This window comes from Hyperoodon ampullatus (assembly GCF_949752795.1).
Source record: "Hyperoodon ampullatus genome assembly, chromosome: 17".
Classification (NCBI taxonomy): domain Eukaryota; kingdom Metazoa; phylum Chordata; class Mammalia; order Artiodactyla; family Ziphiidae; genus Hyperoodon; species Hyperoodon ampullatus.
In genome coordinates, this window is record NC_136930.1 from 52,964,879 (window position 1) to 52,982,832 (window position 17,954).

The 17,954-nt window shown below is 33.2% G+C and overlaps 1 protein-coding gene across 3 annotated transcripts in view; it reads right to left on the reverse strand.

Annotated features, from left to right (window-relative positions):
* Positions 1–17,954, reverse strand: part of CSMD3 (CUB and Sushi multiple domains 3) — a gene marked incomplete at its 5' end in the record, with an annotated part of 1,086,230 nt that overhangs the window by 45,365 nt on the left and 1,022,911 nt on the right. For all 3 annotated transcript variants that reach the window (XM_079722286.1, XM_079722285.1, XM_079722284.1), the window contains 4 exons: positions 146–325; positions 10,359–10,535; positions 13,858–14,040; positions 16,515–16,688. In XM_079722286.1, coding sequence (XP_079578412.1) covers positions 146–325; positions 10,359–10,535; positions 13,858–14,040; positions 16,515–16,688 — 714 coding nt within the window. The remainder of the gene's footprint in view (positions 1–145; positions 326–10,358; positions 10,536–13,857; positions 14,041–16,514; positions 16,689–17,954) is intronic.

Here is a 17,954-nt window from a genome sequence, read left to right on the forward strand (position 1 = left end):
ATGGTTTAAAGCACTCAATTTTGGTACCAGAGAAAAAAGTGAAACAATACAAAAAAATACTATTTAAATTTACTTTAAATTTGCATATTAATGCAGAAAATATGTGGTGGTTATCACATAAATATTGAAGAAATCATTATCATACCTCTACAAGCCGGCATTACTCCACTCCAAGTTCCATTAGTTGTACAAGTCCTGATTCTGGAACCATTCAATTCCATCGTATAGCCTGGCTGGCACATGTAGGAAACATTTTGTCCAACCACATAATCATCTCCATATCTCAGTCCACTGGCTGGTATACCTGGGTCTCCACAACTGATTACTATCAATATTGGATTGGAAGAGCAGATAGTTAATGTGGCATGTATTTAATGGAAAGAAATAGTAAGCATATGGCATACTTAATATAAAAGTAGGGAAAATTAGTTATCATGCTCATTTTTAATGATAAAACATAAGCATATTTAAACCACATACTGGCAATTCCTGATTATGATCAGTTACTTATTACAGATTCTATACATATGGCTCAGAAACTGTCATTTAGACTCAAAAAGGCCAGGTTAATATGCGATTATGTTGTAAAAAACTCTGATGTGGTAACCTCTTTTAACCTGAATTAAATAATCATGGAGAAGATATCCTATAGGATCGAGATTTCTAACATAATATTTGAAATTTATACTCCTATATATGGTTACTGAAATCTCTAATTTATCAGGCTTGCTGGACTGAGAGTATATTTTCTGCACAGTGCCACTCAACTGGATATTATCATAGTTTTTAACTAACATAATGCTAGGTGCAAAAATAATAATTTTATTGAAAAAATGAAAGAATGAATAAACTATAAAATGTGAATTTATCACATACTGGGCAAGATACATAATCTGTGGGCCTAGTGAAAAATGAAAATGCCAGAGCTAGGGATAGAGAAATCAATTTCCCATTTCCATCATCTCATTGCCATCCCAAGTGACAGAAAAATCCTCAAGAAATTGCGACCTCCACTCTGGAATGTGTTTGCTTCCTGGATTAGGGGTGAGTAAGAGGCCTCTGTCAAGTGCTTGGCAAATCTGCCTTGTATTGCCAGTCTAGGAAAAGGTTAGCTGCTGCCCTGCTCTGCCCCAAGACTCCATGAGTACAGCCAACTCCAAGCAGCCCCACCCACGCTTGCACCCAGACCCCACAAAGGGGTGGAGAACAAAGGTGCAGTGTGAGCCTCCTTCTGCTAATGACATGATGGACCGGCTGGGCAGAAGGCATCAGTGGTCCAAAGCAGGGGTGGTAGTGGGAAGGCCAGGGAGGGCCAGGGGCACCAGGTGGTAGGGAGCTAAAGGCCTATAACCCATCCTAGAAAGACAGGGAGGCAAGGAGGCAAACTGTACAAGAGCAGACTCTCCAAACCTTCAGCACATGTTCCATTGTCCCAGTGGGCCTTAATTATAAAACACAAATTCAAAGATTAAATCATTAAAAATTTTGAGAGCATTAAACACCAATTACAGGAGCCTTTTGAGCACGAAATTCTAACAATCACGCTGGTCCATAAAGCTGTCTCAAATTACATATATAATATTCTCATTTATAAAATGACGCCACACAAAAACTTTCAAAAAGACTGGTGACAGCATAGGAAACAGAATTAAGTCTAAATATGGCATTTAAGAACAAGGCATAACAGAGATCATATATAAGCCACAAAAGCACTTGCTGTTTTGAGAAACATGATTTAAGCATGCTTGGCTAAACGCTTTCTGGTGGCTAAGAGAAAAAGGAAAACACAAAAGGTCACATCACTTTTCCTTTTCTGGAGACAAAAAACATGTGGTATACCTGCCTTTTAGTATTTGTTTTGCCTTTTGAATTTTTTTTTCATTAAACGACAAATAATTTTACCAGGTAAATCTAAGTTATACTGCCTCATTTTTATTTTGAATTAACAGTAATTAATTAATAGTTCCCATTTTGGAAGTCTAGGGTTAAAGACTAAAAATAGATTAAGACATAGAAGACGTTAATGACAATTAAATTATATTGTATTTATATACAATAAAAGTAACAAAAAGAGGCTTTCAGTTTTTTTAATTTACCATTAAAATTATGAATGTCAAGGTTTTTTTCATATTATTCTAATCTGTTGAGCCTAAGAAATTTAGGACCATGAAAGATGACATTTAAATTAAAGAATAATATTCACTCCGCCTGCTAATCCTCAGAGCCCTGAAGAGTTTGCTGAAATCACACTCATTGAGTGTTTCTATCTGACTCCTAATAAGAATTTTGTATATAGGATGATTTTAATTCTTTTAGTTACTGACGAGGAAAATATTTTTTCAATCGTACAACTGAGTTGGATAGGAAACCAAATCCTGCTTGTTTACCATAAAATGTCAATTCTTTTTGCAGCTTTAAAACGTGTAATCATATAAAAATGAGTTTAAGACTTCAATTTATTTTATTTTACTTGTTATTTTATATTTTTAATCTAGATTCAAAGCTAAGAAGAAGGAAAATTAAAGAGAACACCAACAGATAGTTATTGTTTTCTGGGCAGGGCTTTACAGACTGAATTAGAATTCTGGCAAGAAAGAACAGCTAACCCAGTCGTAAGGCACATGAGCTGAGTGAGATGTAGCCACCGAAAGAGGACAGAGGGTTTATTTTAGAGAAGCACTGAGGAAGAGTTCTGCATATCTTGGCAGCATCATGAATGAAATGCCTGATAACAACAGCTTCAGAAGGATTTGTTCTAGTGGTTTCATAATGAAGCAAAGGTCAAAGAGGAAGTTTCCAATAGCAACAATCTTTGTAAACAGCACCTGCTCCACAAGTCAATTCAGTCACCACCAGCTTGTTTTCAGCAACAAAAAGAGGCTTTCGGGTTTTTTTAGGCAAAACCTTAGAATAGTAGCTCTTCAGGGCTTTCCCCTAAAATTCAGAGACATTAGTGCCTATCAACAGGGTGCTGTGGTTTAATGCAAGAGAATCTTTTCTAAAGTCACCAAATCCCTTATGCACACAGCAAGAGTGCACGCACACTGCAAAAGTGCACGCACACGCATGCATCCACACACCCACAACCCAATAAACTCCATGAAGACAGTTATTTTGTCTCTTTTGTATACTACTGTATTCTCTGAGCCTAGTCTTGGGCATGACTAATCATAAGAGATTAAGTAAAATATTTGTCTAAAGAATAAATGAGTGAATGAGTATGTAAGGAATGATTAAACAACTCAAATTCTCAAAAACACATGAATTGTTTGAAACGTTTGAGTTTGGTTTTGTGTGAGCTTTTCTAATTAGCTTCTATCATGTAATTGATGCTTATTTGGCATCATTTATGATAAATCTAAGTATATAACTTCTATGCTAAATATAAAACATAATTGTGGTAATTCTAGTCAATCTATGCCACCTCAAAACTACTTTCTCTTTTAACTTCTTAAATGAACATTATAAATATGCATTTTTTAAAAAATATGATCACATTACCCACATTTTTACAACAGAATTCATTTTTTACTCAATATCTAATGAACATTTTTGCATGTTAATACATATAGATCCATTTAACTTGTTTTTAATGATATGATATTCCCTTGTATGGATATACATGTGATATGATTCATGTAACCAAACCCCTGTGACTGATATTTGAGTTATCCCATCATTTTGCCACTGTACACAGTGCAGCAATGGACATGCTTGCTTGGACATTATTACACATGTGCTTTGCTGAGTTTCAAGTCCAGAACAGAGTTCTGTAGCACAATGAAGTTCCAGAAAGGTGCTCAAGCCACTTCCCTGGTAACACTTCTGATTCTATACAATCTCCCAATGCAAAAGTTAGTTTCCTTTTTATATCTCAGTAAGGTACGTTTTCTCAACTTTAACCTTGGCACTATGACATTTGGGACCAATAATTCTTGGCTGCTTTATGCATGGGGGGTGTTTAACATTGATCTCTACCTGCTAGATACCAATAACACATCCCACTCACCTGCAATGTGACAGCCAAATATATGTCCAGACATTGCCCCTGGGAAGCAAAATCACCCCTGTTTGAGAACGGCTGCACTGAAGGATAATTCTCTCTTCTTGAGAAGATTTAGATGACTTTTTAGCTTCATCTCCCTCAGTTCCATGCAGGGATAGCCCCCAGCTTTCTCTTGTGTAAGACTAGCCCAGCTCCCTGACCTATCCTCTATAAAAAAAATCCATGAGAATTCTCAGGTTGGTAAAAAAAGATTGGGTAAGAGCCATTTCTGTGCTGGTTATTTGGAACAAAAAGCCGTAGTTTCATTCATCACTGGATATGATTAAGTATGCTGTCCCTGGCCCAAATGACTTGTAGGATGCAGGGCATTGATCAGTTCGGAAGCAGAAGTCCTGGTAGGTTAAAAAAAAATCCAAGAAACAATTTATATACATATATATATGTATACATATACATATATATTTTTGTTTGTTTGTTTGTTTTTGTTTTTCTTTTCTTTAGACCTGACAGCCCATCCTTACTTGAAAAGCCCTGTCCTGGCACAGATTGTATCTTTTTCCCAAACACTATGTGCCCTAGGTACCAGAGGTGGCTCTGCCTGTTACATTTTGTGAAAGATAATGTTTCCATACTATTAGTATCTTGAAGGGTTTCTGTGTTAACAAAAATGTATATATGTTTTTAATGAGTATTTACTTGTGCTTAGTTTTTAGATCTTCTCTCTCAGTCTGAACATTACAGAAGGGGACTTCACCAAATCTTAAAATCAGGACACTGTTATAAGCTTCTTGATGTTGTAGCATATATCTTTTCCTTCCAGCTTGGTTTAAGTTCTGTGGATGTTTCTTAACATTTATAATTTCTCTGCCAAAGTGTTCATGATATTTGAATGCATGGTTTTGATCTCATGATATATTCTTTTACTCACCCATGAGAAAATTAGTTATTTGGGGGAAACTTCATACTCCAGCACTGGCGGTGGGTTTAATAAGGACCTGTCTGGAGATGCAGAAGGATAAGCATAGAGAAGAGGGAAGAGTTCTTGGTTTCGAGGCATATTTTTAGAGAAAGATTAATTAAGTGTACAATTTCTCAATTCCTCTATAATCTGAAGCTGGAGAATATTAGCAGTTATAATTTATGTGAGGAACATTTTATCCTTTTACCAATATCTGTAATAAGGCTAGATATGAGGAAGAAAAGTAGGGGCATTACCATTATTATTAAATTATATTTATTCCAAAAATGTTTTCTAAAATCATGAAAATGGATAAGGAAAATCACAGGTGACACATCTACACATGTGACTGGAAAGGAGTGTTTTAAGAACAAAAAATCTGTGTGTGTTTGTGCATGTGTGTGTGTTTGTTTTGCCGCTGGGCAATCAAGCAAATAAAAGGTGTATTTGCAAATCACTCTGGTAGGAAATTCTCAAAGGGCAAAAATGCTTGAAATGCCAAAGCTACTTTACTGAGTGTGACATATTAGAGACCAGAGACCAACCTTACTAAACTTTGCCAGTTCCTGGCAAAGGGCTCTATGATAGGTTCTGGGTAAATGATTTTTTATTAACTAAATCCATAAGTCATCTAATTATATTATATACCCACGGTTCTCTTTCTATTTCATTTAAACTATATTTTATATAAACTATATTACTATAAGTTAAAAATAAAATAATATTCTAAAAATTGGATCACTCCTTTGATTATCACTATGCAGGAGGTACTAGTTGCCTAAGGATAACTAGCCCAGTGACGGAGGGGGAAAACACTTAAAGTAACCAAAATTTTATTTTTAAAACGTAGAAAAAAAATCTAAATATAATTCAACTCTTTATATTTTACTTTCATTCAACCATTGTAACTAGATGATTTATTCAACTATATTTTAAGACTTTTGTTAATTCTTTCCTACTCAAATCATCCTATATTGAAATGTGTGTCATATAATCAATCCTGTAGATTTTATCTCTTTCAACTGATATTGTCCTAAATCTATCAGATCCCTATTTTCAATTATAATATATGTGATTCAACAGTACTCCTGTTCTTTTCTTTTGACTCATCATATTAAAATATTTCATCTCCTGCAAGATTTAGATTTATTACTGACATACATGTACTATATGTTTGAACTCTCATCTTGAGATAACCAAATAATTATTGCTAAGCTATATAGAGAAAATTGCAATTTTAAGTGGAAAGTACTGTTGAGCAAACACAAATTTTACAAGTGGTCAGCTCATTAAAAAATGATATAACTTTGCAGAACTCCAATTGGTAAATGTAGACAAATTGGAAAAGTAAGAGAGGAATAGGCTAGAAATTAACAAAACATTTCCATATGCCTTATAAGCAATGCCCTATATTTATATCATGTCAAATATATTTGACTATGGTAAAAAAAAAAAAAAAAGGAAATAAAGCAAGAAAACAAGGAGGAGGAAAAATACAGAAGGAGAAAATGAAGTGAACTTGATAACATTGTTTCCTGAGTTAAAAAGACTTGAGTTTAAATCTTAGACTCTACATTTACTAGCTGTGTTAGCACAGGAAAGAAAGTTATATTTTCTCTGTAAGATACCATTTCTTCAAATGTGAAATAGAAAGGATAATAGTATATACTTTATAGATTTGTTCTGAGGATTATGTGAGAGAACTTGTGTAAAGCACTTAACATAAATCCTAACAAATGGTAAGCATTGACAAATTTATTTATTATGAATAGAAATAGTAACACTTTGAATGAAAAGAAAAAAAGGATGGTTTTGTTTTCTTTAGGTGGGTTTTCCAAAAATTGGAATCAGGAATTTGGTTTAGAAATTTAGTTCAATACTTTAAATTTTTTCATACTTAATTCATTTTAAGTTCATATTTATGTCCTTGCATATAGATACTAGAAAAATAATGCCTACAAAAGGAAATTACATTAAATCAAAATTTATTAAACATATACTTTATTTGAATTTAATGTTTCTGGTATATATAAGAAATAAAAAAATTAATGGGAAAATTCATCCATTTATGTGGCAGAAATAACTGTTTAGTGGTGAGCTCTGTCAGTATTCAGTAAATCAGTTAAATGATTTGGTGCCTCAGTTTCCTGACCTATGCATATAAGTCTATGATACAATCTCTTCCAGCTCCAAAATTACATGATTCTATCAATCATATATTGAAATTAACTTCCACTGTAAATTAATGAGAAGGACTCTGAAACACTGGTTCTAATCAACAACAGATCATCACATATAATATTTTCAGTATGTTAGATTCTTTAATTACAGGAGTTTAATCTGTTTTAATTTCCACTGAAACCTCTCTCTGTGTTTCTTTTTGAAGGATATTTTTATTTTTGCTTTTGGTTTGGGTTGCTCCTGAGGTGTTTGCCTGTGAAGTAAATCAACTGTTAAAATTCTCAGTTTCTAGTTTAACAGCAATTCAGCATTTAAAAACTAATGCTTGAAATACCTTACTCAACACAATATTTCTCCTTGAAGAACTGACATAAAAAAGAGACTTTATATTTTGATATGTTATTTGCTCCCAGTCTGTGTTGAATTGAGTGTTTTTTAACTTGTTTAAAAATTCCTAAGGAAAACCAAAAACAATTCAGTAAAAAATTTAATCTAATTTTCAATCTTAAGAAATAGTATGTGTTTTTCTTTACTAAAGTTGGAAAATAAATAAAAGACTTAGGTATTTATCCATGAATAAAAAAAATGTTATTCAATGTGAAAAATAATGTTACTCAGTATATTTCCTTTATTCTGAATATATTCATTATTTCCTTCTTTTTCATAATTGTATATTGAAAACATACAATATACTAGAAACTGTGTGTTATGTTATCTATAAATTACAAGCCCTCTCTGCAAGTATTTTAAATGGAGTGGAATGGTAAGTCATGTGCACTAATAGCTAAAATAAAATTCATATGAGATATTTGAGTCAGTCAACAACTATTTACTCAGTCAATTTATGTATCAAGTGCTAGAGGGTCAATGATACAAACAGCCCCAGTTACTACTGCCCTATTAAGTTTATAGGTTAGTGATGTAAGGAACTGCCATAAAAGAGTTATACAATGTAGAGAAATCAGTTTTTGCCAAAAGGGATATGAGGAAGAAGTGCCCTAAGAAGGCTTTTGCCAAATGTGCCGTTTGAGCTAATACTTAAAGGGTACTAGGTAAGAGTTTTAAAGGCTCAGATTGGGGTGGTATACTATGAAAACAGTAAAGCATATTTCTTAATTGTTAGAATGTTCAGTATTTTAAAAAATGAGACATTTTCAAAGTAAGTAGGAGGACTTCTTTCCTTCAAGATGGAGAAACAAGGAAGAATTTACTCTCCATTTGAAACAACTTGCCAATCCCACCCCATCAAAAAAAATACAAGTTTCATCAGGCAGCAAAGCACAGTGATCCTTGAGTGACAGGAAACAAATGAGGTGATTGCTATGACTGCCTGGTCTTACTGCCCAAAGAGAGTTTCCAGGTTGTGGCACAGGGAGAAGGACCCCATACAGAATCCGGCAGACACCCTGAGTTGAAAAGATGGATTGGACAGGACACAACTAATTGGATAGACTTAGTGATACAGAATACAAGAGAGGACACACACACAGATCTCTGGAGACATAGGGAGAAAACTCCTTGAGTTATTTGGCAGAATACTGATTAAGCCATGAGAAAACTGCCCAAGGTGAAGTAAAAAACTACTTGCAAAGATTAGATGTAACAGTATCTGGTGCTGACACAAGGCCAGGAATATAACTTGTTACTGATTCCAGCCAACAACTGAGAAATATTTTGCTATTGAAGATTTGGCTGATATGTTCTATTCAGTGCTTATTTCAACAACCTTCCAGCCATAGTGTGCCTTTACCTTTGAAGAGACACAATATACATGAAGTATCTCAACAGTTTTCAGGCAAGATATTAACTACAACTAACTTTCTCAAGAATCACAGATGTGACATGGCATTAGTTTGATGGCATCCTCCTCTGAATAGATTATTTCAGCTATTTACTCAGGAAATACAAATACTCACAAAAGAGCTAAAGAAAAAGGTGGGGGATGCATCATTTGCCCATACATGGTACAAGGCCTGTCTCCTTAGTAAATTTCTGGGAATTACTAGGTCAGCCAAGGGCTGCTCCACCACTGACACTGTCAAGAACGATTGACCTTCTCCACACCACAACATTAAAATAAGACCAGCATCTTTTTGGATCCTGGAAGCAACATGCTTCTCATTTACAAATTTTACTTACGCCCATTTATGTTAATATTTGCAAATTACTTTTAATGAGGGCCTCTACAGCAAAAGTATAATCTGTTCAAATTTCAACACACAAGAAACTTCCGTTATTCTCCTCAGAGCCTATTTCACTCAAGGGCTTTAGCAAGGTCTCATGACTCCTTGAATGAGTCTCTGAACACATCCTAAAATAGCTCTTCTTTTCAAAAATTTCATGATTTACATGATGCTACTGCGGTTCTTCTTAATTAATATAAGCAGCAGTGATTTTCCAACAGATAGATTATTGTTAGTTAAATAAATTCTATTTTTCCTTATATAGGCATTAATTTATATATAGGAATTTTAAATGCATTTTAAAAAATACATCAAGTGGGTAATTTCATTATGATGCTGAATCTCTGAAATGCCACATTTTTTAACATCTCAAGGGGCAAATCAGCCACCAGGACTTCCAACAATAGTGCACGAACCCAAAAATAATCATTTTGCTTTTTCAAAAACAAAGTCAACAATTAATATGTGCTAGATTGGCAAAACAAAAGTACATTCCTTGTATTTTTGGTCTTGATTATAGCTGATAATTCATCTCTGTTTTTAACATGCTGTAAAATTACATTTAATAGCACTGATATTCTGTGATCCCTCTTTTCTCTGCCAATGTCATACCTTGGAAGCCAACTGATTCTTTTTTTTTTTTTTTTTTTGCGGTACGCAGGTCTCTGACCGCTGCGGCCTCTCCCGTCGCGGAGCGCAGGCTCCGGACGCGCAGGCTCAGCGGCTATGGCTCACGGGCCCAGCCACTCCGCGGCATGTGGGATCTTCCCGGACCGGGGCACGAACCCGTGTCCCCTGCATCGGTAGGCGGACTCCCAACCACTGCACCCCCAGGGAAGCCCCCAACTGATTCTTAACCTCACTAGTGTACACTTGAACCATAACACTATCATCATCTTTTAATGTGAAGGACAATACAAATATTCAAAACCTTGCCTGGTTTGATGAATTACAAAACATACACATACATGTTTATATAACTATTTTTCACATACCTAGTGATATTTCAAAATACTGAGAAGAAACTTACTTGTACAGTTAGGCACTGTTCCAGACCACGTTCCATTGGCTGTGCACTGCCTAACTGAAGGTCCAGAAAGGATATATCCCTCCACGCAGGAATAAATGACTGAACTAGAAAATGTTGTGCCATCAATCCGAAAGACTTTTCCATTGGCTGTTGTCCCTGGGTTACCACACTGGACAGCTATAAAACAAAATGGTTAAGAGTATATATAAAAATAGTGCATTTAACAATCCTCTCACAAAAAGTTAAGGACTAAATGATTGTTTCAGATTATCCAAAGGAGCGATAAAATCCTCTAAAATAAGCATTGAATTCTCTTTTAAAAGGAGTTGAAATTCAAGATGAATTTATAATGATCTTACTAATTACTGGGATACAAATCATATAAAAGCTACTTTTTAAAGAATTTTGTGAGTCGTTTTGGTAAAAACTTTGCACAGTAAAGTTATTATTTGAGAGTATTGCTTTTGGGTAACACAAAGTCTTTCAAAGAAGTATTTTAGGAGTATCTGCCTAAAAAGCAGCTCATGTAAAATTGGAAGATATGTAATGAGAAAAAACAAAGATTTACTATAATTATACTTGTAAGTAAACAGATATAAAATATACACTGATTTACTATAATTATACTTGTAATAAAACAGATATAAAACATACACTTAAATATTATAAGCATCATGTATGTTTTTATATATATAAGTATATAACTGATTTGCACTAAAACTTTATAATCTCTATTTCTGGACCAAAGTGTACAAAAAAATTAACTGAGTAATAACAAAGTCACTAAAATTCTAGGAATGATTTTCATTAAGTTTTCAATGTATCCTGAATAGGAGTCACAAACACAAATGCCTTATATGATTACTCTGTATTATGTTTAACTATTTGCCATCAATGGCATAAGTGAATTTTTTGAATATATTAAAAGCAAGCCTATGTCAAATGCAGTGCCTAATTTTGTTGTAGTATAAGAAGGCAACTTAATACTTTACAGAATTTGCTATCTATACGAATATGAAGTGTAATTATAATTTCAGAAAGTACCACATATATCTCTTGCTGCATCTTAAATATTTAATTTTGTTGATCATTGGTAGTGGTGCTGTATGTTTGTGTGTATGTGTGTGTAGACAGAAAACTTATACATCTTGCACATTACAATTAGGGCATCTTTATCTCATAAAGGTTAGTACCTGGAGAGTTTTCCATTATGTGTGTATTCATAATCTATCTAACTAATCTCCTGCTGATAAACATGAAATTTAATTTAGTTTAGTTTCTCTATCAATTTTGGTTATAATATACTCTAGCTTATATATACAACTATGTACATTGATCTTATTTTTATGATAAGTTTCTGAAAGTGGAATTTCTGGAAAATTTTAATTCTGAAAAATATTTTTAAGTATATATAGTGTTACCCAAGATATTAGAAAAATACACACTTGTATCAATAGTGTGAAAGTTTGCTTATTTTCACACATCCTCTCCAATACCATGTCCTATCATTTTTAAGCACCTTGTCAGTTTGCCAAAAAATGCCACACTATTTTAAATTGCATTTTTCTATTTATTAAATTAAGATATTTTAACACATTCATTTGATATTTTAATTTTGTCTATCACATTCTATGAATGCTTTTATATTTTATTGTCAATTATTAAAGTAATATAACATTATAAAACATTTGGAATAAAGAGAATAAAAATACTACAAATTTCACCACTCTGTACTATTATCATTTTTATTGTACTGACTTATTTTTTCTCTCAAGTGACTATCATTTTCCATGATTTTAATAGAGTACCTCATTTTGAATTTTTCAACTAAGTATTATATGATTTACATTTTGTCATATTGCTTCATGGCTTTTATTCTAATATTTTTATTGACTATACACTATTATGTAAATATACAATTGGTTATGTAATATTTTTCCTAGTGTTGTCAGATTGGTTTCTGTTTTTGCTAGTTATAATCAATTTGAAATAAAAATAATGTGTCTTTATGATTGTGTGTTTTCCTTAATATTTTTATTTTCTTTAGAAAAAAATATCCTCAAAAGTGGAGTTAATAAATCAAAGCTAAGAATATATATGCATTTTTATCAACTTAATCTAAAATATAATTTTTAAAAACCTCTAGAAATGTTTTAAAGTTCTAGTTTTGCTGCACATATGCTACAATTTCTTATTAAAGCAGGTGAAAAATGATGGTTTGATGTTTAATTGTAATTTTCTGATTAGTAGTTATGTAGAATTTCTTCTATAGTTTGCAAATTTTTTTTGCTCTTCTGTATTTTCTGTTCATTTCCTCTTTCCAGTCATCTGCTAGAATCTGTTTTTCTAAATGTTTGTATGAGCTCCATTTTATGGGGAAAATATTAATTTTGTTTTATTTTCTACAACTCCTAGGTCTGTTTTATCTGTAATGTGTACATTAACAAAACAAGGTCAGCACCAGGTTGCATTTCGTCTAAAAATATTTTGCAGTTCAGCTGAGCAAAGAGCTGGCTTAGATATCACCCACATAATGTACGACATCATTATAAAGACTTTGCCTTTGGAAAGTAAGTTTGAGAAATAAAATGAAGACAGTGTGCTTAGTGTCTTTTGCTCCACAACTTTGTTCCCACCCTTTCCCTATAATAGAAACTGAGCTGCAATTCTCTCTTAATTAAGATTATTAATTTAGTCCAGTTATAAAAAAGATGACTATCTTTCCTAGAATATGGATACTAATTTTAAACATAATACAAGTTTCTGAAAATATAGTCAATCAAAAGACTGTCAAGAAGGTTTTATTGGGAATTGTTTTCTATTTATAAAACCCATACATTTGGTATAACATCAAGTAAATTTCATACATACCTTTGCAAGTTTAGTTTTTGCACTAAAATAATCTCAAAAAGAACAATTTAAATTATAAGGATAATTTTCCAGCAACATTTCCTTTTCTAGGCAGTCTTGTAAAGAATTAATTATGTTTACTCTGAATCAGTCAGAACAATTAACAATTTTACTTAAACATCCCAAATTTTAAGAATTCTAGTTATGAACAATACCTATAAATAAAAATATCATTTATACTTAGACATCTTTTTTATATTTTTCCATTTCTACAAGCCTGAAAACTAAAACAGATCATGAGGTAATGTTGATGTGAGAACAACCTAATTTTTTCCTAATGGTGTCAACAATACAGAGCACTGTGATAAAGGGAAAAAAAAAATCTTTTTAACTTTTCCAATCCTGATATCTACTGTGATGTGAACAATGTATATAAATGATCCATGAGAGATAATTTTAATAACTTAATAATTGTTATCTATCATATTTCTCTTAGAGGGCAGTGTTGGTAAAACTGGGATGATACTGCTTTTATTCCATGGTTGAGGACAAGAACTGGTAGGAGTAATTTCACAGGCAGCACCCAGTTGAATCTGATACACATTAAGTTCCAGCAGCATCAATGTTACTAGTTTCTACTTGAGATTACCTTTGCATTCTGGCTGCCTTCCAGTCCAACTGCCATTGGTTAAACATGTTCTTTCTTCTGAGCCATGAAGGATATAACCAATATCACAGGCAAAACGTACAGAACTTTTGGTTCTGAAATCGCTTTCCTGTCTAGAACCATGACCAGGAGTACCTGGATCCCCACATGTACCAGTAGCATCACCTGCAATTCAGTACAGTTCAAGTTAACTTATTTCAATAAACATTTATTACATTATGATTTAGTCCAACATTCTTGTAGGAATTTGTTTTTGTGCATGTTGTGTTTTAATATGATAAGTTGACTGGGTAAAATCATAAGTCATATTTCCTATCTGACTCCAGTCATAAGAAAAAGCCTAAAGGAAAAAGAAAATAGATGCAGAGTATGGTGTAATTTTCCATATCAGTGATACCTGGAGACGTTCAATAAGCTGAAGACATTTCATTAGTATTTCCAGAATCTAGTTCTTAACCAACGTAATGGAAAATTTATAATTGACAGTTCTTTGGGCTCAAATGAGAATGGATTTATACAATTAAAACTGAAAACATGGACTTGGCCATTTTCATCTTTCTTTCTCTGAATTGAAATCAGTTTCTGTTAAAATAGAACTGTGGGGCTTCCCTGGTGGCACAGTGGTTGAGAATCTGCCTGCCAATGCAGGGGACAAGGGTTTGAGCCCTGGTCTGGGAAGATCTCACATGCCGCGGAGCAACTAGCCCCATGAGCCACAATTACTGAGCCTGCGCGTCTGGAGCCTGTGCTCCACAACAAGAGAGGCCGCGATAGTGAGAGGCCTGCGCACCGCGATGAGGAGTGGCCCCCACTTGCCGCAACTAGAGAAAATCCTCACACAGAAACTAAGAGCCAACACGGCCATAAAAAAAAAAAAAAAAAAAAAAGACAAAATTCCTTAAAAAAAAATAGAACTGTGATACACTGGAAAATATAAATGTTAAAATATAGTATTTCTAAACTTTCACCCCCTAATCTTCTCTATCAATGACCACTGAACAAAAATGGATAAGCTGCATACTTCTCATACATGAAAATATAAAAATAAATTGTAAACAAAGACTAGAAACTCTGACTTAAGTTCTTAATACGGATTTTTTGCTCATGCCGAAGTGTTTCTCTTTTGATTATAGTGTTCAGGGTTTACTGTCTCTTTATCATTTCTTAAATAATTTTAATTAAAGTTGCCACAGTAGTAGTATACTTTTGAGACAGAAAGCGAGAGAGAGAAACAGAGAGACACAGAAAGAGAGACAAAGTTGAATACATAAGCATTGAAAGTGCTTTCTGCCTATCTAGATGCCTATTTTGACAGGCCCTGTGTATTTGGAATCCTTCTTAATATTTCCTCATCTTCATGTGATGCAATATTAATAATCACATAAATATTTAAGGTCACTATTTCACTTTTAAATATATGTGTACACATTTTTTTTTACAACTAAGTAGTAGTTTCCCAATCAGTCCTCTGTGTGTGTGTGTGTGTGTGTGTGTGTGTATATGACAGAGAAAGAGAGAGAGAGAGGGAGGGAAGGAGGGAGGGAGAGAGAGAGAGACAGAGACAGAGAGAGAGATGTGTGTTATATGTATTATCAGTTAGCTGAGTGAGTAAATTAACTATGATAGTTTTAAAAATGTATAGATTAAATTTGAAGTACCAGGTAGTTATTTCATAGGGTTTAACCACAATTACAAGGGGAATCTGTAACTAAGTAAGTATTTCACAACTTTTACCTCTAAAGGAAAAACAGTGTAAAACAACTCCTAATAAGTCATCATATGATCTCCACAGAGATAAAATAATATAAAGATAATGGACAATATGTAAGTAGAAAGAACAGGCAGAAAAATAAGCACCAATATCTGGCTGATAGGTAAAAACAGAATAAATAGTATCAAGTAGGGAGAAATCACAGCTCTAAAACTGAAAAACAGTTTCTGAAGAAAAACAGTAACTTAAACAGGTCAAAAAAGATTTTTCAAATACTCACTCTGTGAACTAATTATTAATTTAAAGTAGACTGAATATTTACTTATTCTTAGAAAACTCTATTGGGATTATAGACACGCAGGAGTTATATGTTGTCTATTAATAACAAATAAAATTAGGATAAATAAATGTCTTTCATAAGAATTATTGGCTTAGTTTAATTTAAAACATTTAGGGCTTTATTTTAAAATTATGCTATTAAGTAACTGATTGCTTACAAAGTTCAGTTACAAAGAACTGAATTCTAACAGGAAATCACTGATATAACATTGCCTTATAGGGAAAATTATATTTTATATCTGCTAAAATGGAATAGCTACTTAAGCTTGAACGGTTAGCTATTTTAATGAATAAAAAAGCACTTCACAGAGAGTAGCATCCTAACAGCACTTACATTTGATACAACACAGTTCAAAACATATACCTCTAATTTATCATTTACAAGATCAGTATTAATTTGTGTTCTAAATTCATATTACCTTAAGAAGAATTCTGATAAATGTAAAAATGTTACAGCTTCTCTCATGAGATTTTTAAAAGAGAAATGTATTATTGTATCTCTTTAGATTGTTTTGTGTATATATTCCAGATAATAATAATACTATTAATGTAATTTCCAACACATATCATCCAATTTTCCAAGTGGTACCTGAACAATGAGGTTGTGATCCACTCCAATGGCCATTTAATTGGCAAGTCCTTGATGACAGGCCGAGAAGGGTATGCTTTCCTATGCAGGAATAGCGAACAGTGGACCCAAAGGTATACTTCTCACCAGACAGGACTGCATTAGGAGGAACGCCAGGGTGTCCACAGTCAATCACTACAATACATAATTATTGAATATAAAATTTTTTATATCTCTATCAAACAACCTGCACCAACTTTTAATGAAATAAGTCAGAATTATCTGCTCTAATATACACATCATCCAGAAATCAAATATCTATATGAGAGTTGAAGTTACAGGAGTTATTCTGTAAGCCCACTCACCCTGAGCATGAGTTTAACAGGAACATTGTAAGTAAACTTAAATGATTGAATCTGTATAAGCTTGTATGTGTGGGGGTAGTGAGTGTGTGTTTATATACATATGTGCATGGGTTGGAAGTATGTATGTGTCTAGATAAGGATGTGAAAGTTAGGGAGAGGGGTGATGTGGATTGGCTAAATAAGGTCATATAGGATTCAAAATGAGCCCATACAAAAATTAAAAGGGAAAAACTTAAGGGTAAAGGAGAGGGAATGAAGGTGGATCTGTGACACACAATGTAGACTACACATAATGTAGTCCAGAATAATTCCACTCCAGGCCATTAATGAATAAATTATCCTGTATAAAGAAAATATTCAGTGGCTTATCAACCAAAACACAGCTAAGCATAGCAGAATCAGATGTTAACACATTGAGAATTCTCTTTATAAGTTAGAAGTAGCTTGGGAACTTACTGTGTGCCCCTTTTAGTTGTAACTTCGAAAAATACTGAGCACAATATGACTCTAAAGTATTAAATAGCACACAAGGAGACATAAACTTAATAAAACCCCTGAGTACTTAGCACAGTACCAGGGAGTGCTATAGGAAATAAAAGGTGAAAAGTAAATGAGAGTTAAGAAAATCTGAAGAAGTTCATGTTTTCAGGTCCTACAAAAGATTTTTAACTTTAATGTTGTAGCCACACAAGGCTAAGTCAGTGAATTACTTAAACCATTAGACTAGTCAGTCTACAAAAAGAAATCAAATGCATTTTAAGCAAGGGATCAACAATTGATTTAATTATCTGCATAGAATATGAAATTAGATAGACACTGCATAAAGTTTTGTTTCTTTGTTAGTTTGTGAATGAGTACATGAATGATGCCACTAATTTTTCAAAAAATCTTACCCCATGAACATAAAGTGCCTCTTAAATAAAACATGATCATAAAATAATTTTATAATTTAGCAATTTAGTATAACCAAAAATTACTTGCACAATGATTTCTTGATACAGTACTCCTTCAATCTATAAAGTTTTTCTCTCTCCTATCATGTTCAAGATTTATTAACTCTGAGATGTAAATATATTTGAGACCTATCAATAAGCTG